Raw genomic sequence first — 12,530 nt, 5'->3', positions numbered from 1 at the left:
TCCTAATATAGAAATCATCTATCTTATCATAAAGTTTGTCTTGATACTATTATATTACAATAAATGCTTGTCCAAAAAAGATGCAACAGAATCGGGACTGCTAATTTAATCTAAGCGTAAGGTTATCAGTTATGCGAATCAAACTCGTTATCATCCATACAAAAGTTGGCTGCGATTAGTACGTTAATTGTTCTTGTTTTACAGCTATATGCACCTCCGGTAGCTTCCTTGCAAACAAATGTGTTCAAGGAACATGTATTTGATATATCGTTTTGAGGTACTTATTCTGAAGAAAGTTTTATATTTCCTAAAGAAATTGTTCATGCATCGGTTGGCGCCAGTGAACTGCACGATGCAAAATCATATAAGAAGTTCCATTGTTCAAAGCACGCTATAACTACTATTCAATCTAGTAAAGTTGAAGCCATTGCATGCTACAAATGTGCTAGCTAATGTCAGAAAAGGTAAGAAAAATAAATGCATATTGCTTGAATAATTTTGTATGAGGGTCACGCATGGAAAATATATGTGGAATTATTTTGATATTGGGCCAGTGTTTGCGGACAGTTTGTAAGGAATCAATATATGCATATTTGAAAAGGTGACTACCACCTCTGCTGGCCTTGTTTTTGACAAACTGAAATAAGTTGAACGAACGTGGCACAGAGTCACCGATGAAACATCTGACATCATTCAAAGTAGATTTCATAGAGACAAACATTATGACCACGTTTTTTGTAAATCAGGCAGACCATTAAGCAAGTGTTTTCCGATGATCTGACCTAGTCACCTAGATTTTTTTTATCAAAGTGATCAAGTTATAATTTTGTTCTAGATTTTAAACAGGCAAACATTCCAACCAAGTAGCATGAAGATCAAGTAGATCTTGTTACCTGTCTTTCCTGTTTTAATCTGGTGACTTAGTTTTGTTACCTCAGGCATCTCACTTTTAACTTGACATAGCTTTCACAGAGACAAACATTCTGGCAAAGAATTGTGATGATTAAGCAAAACATGTGCCCTTTATAGTGCTATAATACGGTTTTTCTAAGAGTAAGGCAGGTGACCTAGTTTAAGATTTCAAATAAGCAAATTTAAAACCTGATCTAAATTTCCTAGAGACGAACATTCTGGCAAAGTTTAATGAAGATTCCGGAATGTTAACAAAGGTTCAAATGAATTTGCCTACTGACATTTTTTCTACCCCAGATAACCTAGTGACAAACTCGTTAGGGTAACATTCTGGCCAAGTTTCATTAAGACCGAGTCAAAATGTTGAACTCCAGAGTGTTAACAGTCATAATGTTGACGACGAACGGCGCATGACGGACAGGGTGATCACAGTAGTTCACCTTGAGCATGAGCTAAAGATGACAGATTATATTCGACAATGAATAAAAACAACAATGTAATCTGATGTTTTGTTTATTACACAAATTACACATTTACGACAATGATGTTTGATTTTTTATAACATACGAATGTTTTGGTACGTATGTTGCAAAACTTTGACGATGTTCATAAACGTAGAAGTTTATATCCCTATTGATATTTTTGATAGTCAAAGCAAAGTAAATTTTCAACAAAAATCCGCAGAAATTAATACAATCTACATTTCAAACGCCCCGCAGCAAATTCTTCCGTCGGTGAATACATTTTTGTCTGTAAGGGAAGACCACTATCTGTGATTTTGTACATTTTTACAATAAAAGAGGCTTAAAACAAGCTATTGGTCAAGTTCATGATAGAATTAACCAATCCGAAATAGGAGTTTTCAGAAAGGACTAAAATTTTATAACCTGAATCTGATTGGTTGATATTAATGCGACTGTGTTTTTCTGACACGTCAGATTCCTAATCATTTTCGTATAAAACTTTTAAGTATAGAATGACAAAATATATGGTACAGTTACTTATTCAAAGCAGAGCAAAATTTTACAAGACCAAATATAAAGTATGCACAATTTCGTGCGACTATTTTTCTACACGAGTGAAATATACATGTACATGTATATGATACACTAATTTTTGTAAACAAAGAGCGTGTTATGTATATGCAGAAGGATTATGAAGTATATGAGAGGAATGTCAGTTATACATAATTCAGAATAACACAAGTGTAATTTTAAATGAAGTGAAATGAGAAAAGCACACAGTAAATACAAATCTTAGTTATTGAATGACTATTTATAATGAAAATGGAGGAGGATCCATCGGAGTAAGTGGCGTCCTTATAACTTCGAGAATTAAATAAAATATAACACCCAAAACAAGCACACCTCCACAAACACAAATTAAATTTAGTAACGGCATCCAAATGTCAAGAACAAACACCAGAACGAGGCCAAGACTTTGTACTGTGCGGAACACTGTCACAGCTGCGTCCTTCTTTCCGACAGACCAGGCCAGCAATACAGCTATAAAACAAATGTGAATTATGATTAATCTGTTTTGCATATTCAAAGCATTTTTTTAATATTGTCGTGGTCGTTCGTTATTATCCCTTTCGTCCTAAATATTGTCTTGCTTGTGAAAATATAATTGCAATGTAATTTCGGCGAATGTCAAAATGCCTGACGCAGGTCCTTCTCGTTTGATTCATATCGAGAACTTATCTGTTCTTTGCTAACAACTAGTTAATTTTTTTTGAAATCCAGGAAGACTGGTTAGTATTAATATCAGAAGAAACATGATTGCGTTGAAAAGTAAAGAAAAACAACAAAAGATCTCATACCACTCGAAAATTGTAGATTTCAAATATTTTGTGTAATGTGTAGTCAAAATGATTATAATTTAGTAACTATTGAACCGATTCTTTTCAGGTTCAGATCTACCAGAAAAACGATTCAACAGACTTGTAGCACGTTATATATTCATTGATTAATGTCATTCACTTGATTTCATGTGATATACAACACCAAGAAAAACATGTATCCACATTTCAAATTACACATGCTTTGATGCGGAAATGAGTAATGAAACTTTATCATTCCGCATAGGAATTATTTTCTATTGACTGTTGCACTGCTAGGCTAGCTGCCAGTAACTGGGATGAAATTACTCTTTCTTGAATTATTTATTAATCTGCATAATCAGAAAAGTGACGGCATTATATAGAAGAAGACTAAGTGAACTATGCTGTTTTTAACTAATTTGGACTTAAGGAGCACTGAGGAGATCGAATACTGTGAAAATCCAATCTAAAAAGTGCAGAAACGCTTTTTCAATTTAATCAGATGAGTACCTTTTTTCTTTTGCAAAGTTGTGCATTATAAAAGTAGAACTGTCATTTTCACAAAGCTCCTTGTTATTATTTCGCTTAGCTGTTCACAGATTAGGCAAACATATTACTTTGTTCAGTTTGTTTTATAGACATACAACTGCACATTAAGTTAATTAATATTTTTTCTATCACAGTCAAGCCTGGATGAATATAATCTTGCAAATGGTTACTTACTCTGAACTTGTGATTGCCAAAGACCATCTACAGCTCCCCACAGGGCCACGTAACCAAGGATTTTAAACAGGTTCTCGGCTTTCGGTGTCCAAATATATAGCCACACAAGTAGACCAAGACTAATCAAAAACGCTAGAGTAAAAAGAAATATGTCTGACTAATCAAAATAAAGAAAATATATTCCGTAAAAATATATGCGCTTAACTTTCTTTTAAATGTTCATTAATATTATTTTATGAATGTCCATTTATGACATGTATTCTGACAGATGTTGATACTGACAGTAAAATCAAATATAGTTGTGTGTTGTCCGTCTGTATGAAGTTCGCAATACTCGTAAATAAAATGCCTGTGCATGATTTGTCGAATATAGATATAGATATCAATCTATTTTTGTACCTATTAATCACAATCATTGCGCAAAAATAATAATGAAAACCGTTAATAAAACCGTGAAATGAAACACTGAAATTAGATAAGAATGATGCTGCTCTTTCAACACCTGCATGTGCACAACTCAGGTTTTAATTTACAAGAACCTGAAATGGTACTTTCAACATGTAGTCACATTATTAGTATACTGCAGGATCCGAAATATACTTTCATTCAGAACACCGTATTAATTACTTACCGTTGAATATAGCGACACTGGGCTTTAGTCTATTGTGTAGTTTTTCCATGATGAGCAGTACAAGAAGTTGACAAGTACCATAACACATCATCATATATCCTACCATTGAAATACCAACAGTGAGAGAACCATAAAGCTGAAATGACGAAGGTTTCGACTATATCTGACCAAACATAAATATGAAAGCGGCATATTTAAGCACATGAAACATTTAAAATATAATTTAAAGAAACTTCTACATTTGATAATGTGTCTGTTAAATCATTTCCAGATTTTTTAAAAAAAAGAGTTTTTTTATTAACACAACGAAAGTTAAACGGCCTATCAGAATACAGGACAGAGCGTCATCACTTTTTATTCTTGGGATAAAGTAAAAATAGAGACAATTGGTGTTTAGTGACATGTCGTTAATTCCTATTTTCGAAAGCTACTGATGGAATTGCGCTACGAAATAACTGGTACTCTGAGTTCAACATACTCTGCATATTGACCATATGAGACGCTGTCATGCAATCTGCATTGCAAATGCCTGTTTTAGTTTAGTAATGGATTTTTTTCATTTTTTTTTCTCTAGGGAATTATGTTCAGAACTCATATTTACCGCGTGATGATTACATGCTTGGAGTACTTGGAATCCATTTCCCCTATAGTGAAATGCAATTTTAAAACATGGATGTCTCGCAAGAATTTGATGAATAAAGGAAGAGCAAGAACTTTCTACAAATTAACTTTCTCGGCGTGTTCTCAGTTTTAATATATAGTTTTGGTGTTTCCGGCCGATGAACGCTGGAGCAGATATTAACTAAAAGCAATTTACTTTCAGAAAATTAAATACTATTAAGTTGTTTATCATTGTTTTGTACAATAGGAAAATCTATTGTACGGTCAGGAGGTTTAACTGCAAATCGATGATTGGAAGAGTAATATTCTTAGTATATTCGAGGTTCGATCCTCTTTATATGATTTAAACTGACCGATTAAATGCATACATCTTTAACAATCAGTTACTGTTTTGTCAGATAAATTATGAATACATAATACATCAATCATTCGATTTATAAAACATTCTAATATGCTTGTCTCTGTTAAAACACGCTTACGCTAGAATGACGTCACGTTAACGTGCGGTGACGTCAACGTTTTTTTGCGACCAAGAAAGAGCGCTGCTACATTTTATCTACGGTTTTAGATTAAAGGTTATTAGAATTGAAATAATTTATAGCAAGACCGTGTTTTAACACTATTTATACACTCGGGCGGTAATACGTCGTACAAATAACTTGCTGCGCCCTCGTGAAATTATTACGTCCGACGTATCCACGCCCATCGTGCATAAATAGTGTTAAAGCACTCTTTTGCAATAGATCTAAATATTTCTTAAACAAGTCAGTCGATTAATCAGCAAATTGATCAGTTTGTAAAATACACCAATCAATCGATTTATAAAACAATAAGCCAGTCGATTAATCAGCTAATTGATCAGTTTGTAATTTAATCAATATATCTGTCTAGTGCTTATCAATCTACTGCCAAGTAAAAAAATCAGTGAGTGCACTCTGAGGATCAATCATTTCATCAGTTCATTCATTCAAACAGTATGTGGCATTAAGGTACTGAACCAGTAACGCAACTGTACAATTTCCGTTTGATAAAGCAGTCGAGCTCGACCCGATTTATTTTCCTATTATTAAACAAAGAAACCATGTGTTATTGCGCAACAAATTTAGTTTTTGTACGTCATTATTATTACGCTGGAAAAGAAATCCCCACAAGAAGACAAATTATAATTGAATGTCATCAAGGAAATAAATATTAATCGTTGGGAGCGTGTTGTGACAACAGTGATTTCCTTTTGAATGGAATCATTGTTGGTCGTTCAGGTCAATATGGAATATTAGTATCATTTTACGTATAATTCCTTCGCATGTGAACTGTAAACAATAATTTTATGTAACGACAAATCACAATTTGGGATATTATATTTCTTAATTCGCGTTACACAATTCGGCTTTCTTCGGACGGAAATATAGCAAATGGTTTTTCCATAAACCTGAGGATGCCGACTTTCGATATGGAAAATATTTTAATTTGCCAGTTATCGTTACGGGTCCACTAATACCTTAAATTACTGTTGCTTTACTACATTACCTTGGTGACGTTTCCAATGACAACAGCCTGCTGCATTCCACTGAACAACATGAGTAGGAAAAGAGAAAGAAAGGTCCCTGTAGGTAGGAACCGAGCGAATTCCTTCATTCTGTCACAGAACAAATTCTTCTTCTTGTTAATGATAATATCAGGTTTATTGAGGAACAAACAGATAACTGTCATACCAATCACTGCAAATGAGATGAAAACGAACTTTACGACGTTTTCGTAATTGGTTTTGTCGCTCGAAAAATTGACTTCCGGGTGAATTTGATATCCAAATGGCCCTATCCAAACCATCTGTTTTATAGTGTCATCTCTTTCCGTAATATTGTCAATTTTGATTTTCCCCGTATATCCCTCCGACGCATCGATGGACACATTAAAAGGTCTGTTGTTATAGTCTCCGCAATGCAAGATGGCAGACTCTAACAGATTTCCAAAAACTTGTGCAGCGTGACAAAACACAAGAAACACTCCCTGGAACTGTTGAATCGCTTTGTCTATACTGATTTTAGCAATGGCGGAGTAACTGGCCCCGTAACTGGCGAGAATAACTTCTTGTGCTGACCAGAGGGGTGCGTGGAAAAAGCCGAAAAAGCAAGAAGCTGGAATAAGCGTGTACATTGACGGGTAGATATTAGCGGCACAATACATCACGTGACCAAACATGGCGACTAGTATGATACCCTTTGGGCGAGCGTTTTGTGTTATATGAGACGAAAATAGACAGCCAATGGCAAAGCTGAAATACATACACGCTAATGAAATGTTCCCTAAATGTTTGATGGGATATAAACTAGTCTGAATGTTCCTTAAGGGCATAAAAGAAATAAACGCAAACATTAAACCTATGCACAACGAAATGAAGCTCCGCCATATTGATTTTTTGCTGTTGAGTTTGTAATTATGTTCAGAATCCACGGATCCATCACGCATTCCATTCCTTACTAACGATCTGTGTCTGTCCAATTCAGCTTTGAACATAACTTTTGTATTTATCGAGTTTCCGTTATTGTCCAAACATTGACAGGTGATATCCGTTGAGGTTTTTGTCATTACACTATCTGAATCGGGTTCTTTAACCTCTTCTTGATTGAAACCATTCCTCCCGTCATCAAATATCGATTCAGAGTCGCTTTCAAGGAAAACAAGATTGTTTAATGAATCAAAATCACGTACATTTTTCTCTAATGCAGATCTAGACTGCGTAGGTTTTCCCGTTTTTACAAACTTTAATGATTCACTTTCTGAATCCATTGTCAAAGATGATGCTCATGCGAATGGCTTCAATTGAAAAACATCGCAATTTCCCCGACCTTTGTCCTGTAATTCAAGCTCACTTATACGAGAAATGTCCAATTAAGTGGAAAAGTGCGTCACTTCCTGAAGTCCCTAGTGATGTCGTGATAAATGATTGCAATAGAAAGTATCTGCCACAGCAAGACGTTTGTTCTGTAAAACACAAGATAAATGGTACGTTGAAATAAAACACATTTAGTGATTCCTAACAGTATGCTTAAAGTTCTTATTAATAAGTAAATTGTAAGGTACATATCAATCTCGATCATGAAAAGTAGGAATGAAGTTAACACTAAAACAACTTAGAATATAACTGTAGAAGTTTTAGATATGATTACGAAATTGTTGGTGGTGTTTGTAAGAGGCTAAAAATTCAAAATATGTGACTTTGAGTGAAAAGGCAAAATAAAGATGACACGCACAAAGAAGAACAAGTTATTTCTCAGACATCTCTTGTTAAAGACATCTAACTATCATAGTGCATTTTAATCCTGTTTTGTCTCTGAAAAAATCATGGAAGTTTACGTACTGTACAGTAAGGCATGCATGCAAATCAACTGTAAATGGTATTGATTACAAATCAGTTTTAGGATCTGCAAACGATTCAGCACCATTTCACTCGCCATAATGACGCCGACGTAAGAACACGCCGACGTTCCGGTTAACCGGGGTCATTACGGCTATAGTGCGGGAGGCATTGTGGATCCGTAAAGTCGTTTTAAACGCCTTTTTGTTATCACTTACAGTAAGGTATATAATAAAAAGCACTTACAAAATGAACAGGTTTAGTTTGAATAAACTGGACAGCTGGCTTTAAGTGCAATTTTTATTTTATAAATTTTCGCCACATTCGTCTATCTTTCCCGGCAAATACGTTTGTCTAATTGCCAATAGATTGAAGTTCTATTAAGAATAAAACAAAGAATCGACTAAACATTGTCCAACGATCAATAAGGTTTCCCTGGAGCGAACAGAAACAAAAACAACTCCGTTCGTTATATATTAATAAGTCAATACAATAGGATTTCTAAATAAAGACTTCAGCACAATGAATCCAGAATACACTAAATGAATCTAAAACTGAGTGTAGAAAAAACAATTAAAACACAAACTGTACATACAACAATGAATTTATGCATGTTAAATACGTTGATACAAATACGTCTAATTGTCTGTGCTTACATAAACATACAGTATGGTCCGTGAGTATTGACCTGGCACTCATTAATCTTCGCCGATATTTTCGGACGTTTTCGTTAATTTACGCAATATTTATATTCTTAAAATATCTATATTACTAAAGTAACAGATACAGTTAACCGATGACACGGTGGCGCAGTGGCAAGGTGTCTGACTTCAAACCATGTTACCACGGGTTCGAAATCACATTAAATCATTTTTTATGCAATGTATGTTATTGATGCCTGTTGTATTGTTACATTATTTTATGCATCACATTTTTGTGAATTTTACTTGATTCTCTTGTAGTATTTATTTTCTGGAATTGGTGGTGATAATTACTTTGTATTTTTAGATCCTTCTAAAGCCATTTTCCCACTTCTTCTACAACGGTTAAATATGATAAAATTCAGTAAATGGACCATAAAACCATACGTTTGATCCGAAAAGTGGTTAGTTTGCATATAAAACTTATAAAAAAGATCCGATCAGGCGTAGGACTGGAACCCACAACCCTACGGTTGGCAGCTTAACGCCTTGTCCGCACAGCTACCTGCACATACATGACATTACGTTATCAAGGAATTATATATACGTTAAAGCTACATCGCTATTCATGTTCGGAAACCGAGAATTAATTTACGGAAATAAACGGAATATTCATGAGTGCCAGGTCAATACTTACGGACAATACATATTTTCTTCGTTTACAGTTGGATAATATTAAAAAGTGTTTGACCTTTATATTTACCAGTGCTTTCTCGATTTACTTTGTGCTAACTCGACCTTGATTTACCTAATGCTACCTTGATTTACCTAGTGCTATCTCGGCACATACATTTTGCAATGTTCGTTATTTTTTTTTCATTAAATAAATATTGACTTAATTTGTTTCAATTAAAACATATACATGAAAGCACTTTCTTAATTTCGAAATAAGCAAAACATAATTTTGACTTATTTCCTTTTATAGACAACATTCATCTAAAAACAGCCTCTTCATACTTTCGATTTAGATGGATTTAAATTCAAGACTACTCACATATGTCTTACGTTCATTGAAATGGCTCCATCCGTGGTACGTTCGAAGTTTTATAATCCTGAACAAAATTTTTAACAATTTACCTAAACATAATATTTATTCATATATTCTAGCGTTTGTAACTTAAATATATAAAGCTAAAACTTTACTACAGGAAACGCGCCACATTTTTTTTTAATTTATGCTAATATGATACGTGTATATATCAATAGATATATCTAGTGAATTAACATATGAGCCGTGCCATGAGAAAACCAACAATGTGGGTTTGCGACCAGCATGGATCCAGACCAGCCTGCGCCTCCGCGCAGTCTGGTCAGGATCCATGCTGTTCGCTAACAGTTTCTCCAATTCCAATAGGCTTTAAAAGCGAACAGCATGGATCCTGACCAGACTGCGCGGAGGCGCAGGCTGGTCTGGATCCATGCTGGTCGCAATCCCACTATGTTGGTTTTCTCATGGCGCGGCTCATATTATGTATAGTTATAAAATGAATAATTGAATAATTTTATACAATGTAGCGTAATATAAGGAATAAACATACCACATTAGACTGCTGTGACACACTATTGTTTTATTTCCATCTTATATGACCTCTAATTAAAGAAAGTTTAAAAACCATATCATGCAAAAACGTGTCCAGTCTTTTGTTATTATATGCAAACAGTTAGCACATATTGTTGTACTGATAAGTAAATTGTCAATTTTGTCGGCTGGATTACTGAATAACAAGAGAATAATATTATACCACTTAACCTTAGTTCACTGAATATTTAACGTGGTAACCGCATGATATTTAACATATAAATGTATAGTTTAAAGATATAGTGTACCTATAGTCCTAAATATAAATATATTTATTTATTTTATTTTGTTGGGTTTAACGTCGCACCGACACATGATAGGTCATATGGCGACTTTCCAGCTTTAATGGTGGAGGAAGACCCCAGGTGCCCCTCCGTGCACTATTTCATCACGAGCGGGCACCTGGGTAGAACCACCGACCTTCCGTAAGCCAGCTGGATGGCTTCCTCACGTGAAGAATTCTACGCCCCAAATGAGGTTTCGAACCCACATCGATGAGGGGCAAATGGTTTGAAGTCAACGACTCTAACCACTCGGCCACGGAGGCCCCTAAATATAAATATAAGACCTGACATAACTCATATCAAGTTATACGTTCATGTTAAGGTTGTTGTGCACATTCGGATAATCTTTTATACTATAGAATTTGATAAAACCCTGATTTTTGAAAACCTTAGAATATACTTAGGAAATTCAGCAAATAAAAGAGAAAGACCGTGTGCTTGATCAGGAAAAGGTCACAGTGACCCGGAACGGTTAAACCCTTTCCGGACGATAACTTGAGAACGCTTGGGCTTTGGATCATGAAAGTTGATAGAAAAGTTGGTCATGACCGGCAAATGATTCCTATTGATTTTGAGATTAGTAGGACAAAGGTCAAGGTCGCAGTGACCCGGAACAGTTTAACCGTTTCGTACGATATTAGAAATGTTAGGATATTGAAATATTTCTTGAAATTGCACTCAGTAATAACTGGGTCACACAAGTAAAACAGATGTTACAAAACGCCGGCTTTCCTGATGTATGGTTATTCCCAGAATCTGTAAATGTTAATATGTTTATTCCTTTATTTAGAAACAGACTTGTTGATATATATATTGGTAACTGGAGAAATGATATTGCATTAAGAAGTTTAATGATATTGTTTAAAGAATTAAAAACTACTGACAGCTTTGATATATCAGTATATCTGGAAAAGATAAAATGTTATAAACTTAGAAACATGATAGCCAAAGTTAGATTATCGTCACACAACTTAAACATTGAAACAGGAAGACATCAAAACATCACAAGAATAGATAGAAAATGTATTTTATGCACAAAAAATGACATTGAAGATGAATATCATTTTGTATTGATATGTGAAACCTATAATTCTTTAGGGCGTAAATATATATCTAGATTTTACTACGAACGACCAAGCATATATAAATCTATACAACTATTAAATTCCACAAATGAAAAAGAATTATATAAGTTAGCCATTTATTGTAAATATGCTTTTAGACACAGATTGGAATTGTTGACTAATACAACTTAACTTTGTATTGTAATGGAAATACTCTGATGCATACTTTATGTTATTGCTAATTAATGACTGTGTGACCAGACGTGAGGATCTGCGAATAATAATTTTATATATTTTTACCTCTTTAAAAGAAACGTTGCGTTAATTACTGTATACTTTTGAATTTTCTTAAATACAATTGCAAAATGTACATACAAAAATGCTCCATTTTTAGTGAATGCTTTTCGGCATGTTCAAGTCTTAAGATAAACCTTGTGTTTCTTTTCGGCAAGGTTTATAGTGACTTAAGATTGTTCGTGTCAACCAGTATTGCGCGTCTCCTAAAGTAATCCTTGCATTAGGTAAGGTTTACCAAAGTTTTGCATACTTTTACTTTATAATTATACTAGACGTACAGCGGCACGAAGTGATAGACAGTATTGTCTCGCGCGCTTTTTACATTCAATGAATGTGTACATTGTATCCTTCGTATATTATCTCATATTGTAAAATCGCTGAAGAAAGATTATCCCTGAGGGAATACTATTTAGAAAATATTACATATATGTCTTTGGTTCTCACGGCAGGTCACACTGCAAATAATATTGAATGAATTTTAACTGGGTGTTCTTTTGTTTTGTTCACTCTCGCATTGCTATGCGTGTTTAGTCTATTTTGT

General features: G+C 34.4%; 1 protein-coding gene across 2 annotated transcripts; it reads right to left on the bottom strand.

The window, feature by feature from the left end:
* Positions 1-1,409: 1,409 nt before the first annotated feature.
* Positions 1,410-9,889, bottom strand: LOC123548406 (protein unc-93 homolog A-like). 2 transcript variants are annotated; one of them, XM_045335626.2, is made up of 5 exons: positions 9,760-9,889; positions 6,237-7,691; positions 4,089-4,224; positions 3,458-3,589; positions 1,410-2,417 (listed from the first exon to the last, which is right to left on the bottom strand). In XM_045335626.2, exons 2-5 carry the CDS (start codon positions 7,494-7,496, stop codon positions 2,188-2,190), a joined length of 1,758 nt encoding a protein of 585 aa, XP_045191561.2. In that variant the 5' UTR covers positions 7,497-7,691; positions 9,760-9,889; the 3' UTR covers positions 1,410-2,187. The 2 variants fall into 2 exon arrangements, with proteins under 2 accessions (XP_045191561.2, XP_045191560.2); XM_045335625.2 differs by lacking the exon at positions 9,760-9,889 and adding an exon at positions 8,311-8,448.
* Positions 9,890-12,530: the final 2,641 nt, after the last annotated feature.

The sequence above is a fragment of the Mercenaria mercenaria genome, chromosome 6 (genome assembly GCF_021730395.1).
Source record: "Mercenaria mercenaria strain notata chromosome 6, MADL_Memer_1, whole genome shotgun sequence".
Classification (NCBI taxonomy): domain Eukaryota; kingdom Metazoa; phylum Mollusca; class Bivalvia; order Venerida; family Veneridae; genus Mercenaria; species Mercenaria mercenaria.
Note: the sequence above shows the minus strand (reverse complement) of the source record. Positions and strands in the feature narration are given on the sequence as shown.

Coding starts and splice junctions, on each gene's coding strand:
- LOC123548406 (XM_045335626.2), bottom strand. CDS start 7,496: ATGGATTCAGAAAGTGAATCATTAAAGTTTGTAAAAACGGGAAAACCT. Junction 3,590..4,088: donor CAGTGTCGCTATATTCAACG/GTAAGTAATTAA, acceptor TTTTTACTCTAG/CGTTTTTGATTAGTCTTGGT. Junction 2,418..3,457: donor TTGGCAATCACAAGTTCAGA/GTAAGTAACCAT, acceptor TTTGTTTTATAG/CTGTATTGCTGGCCTGGTCT.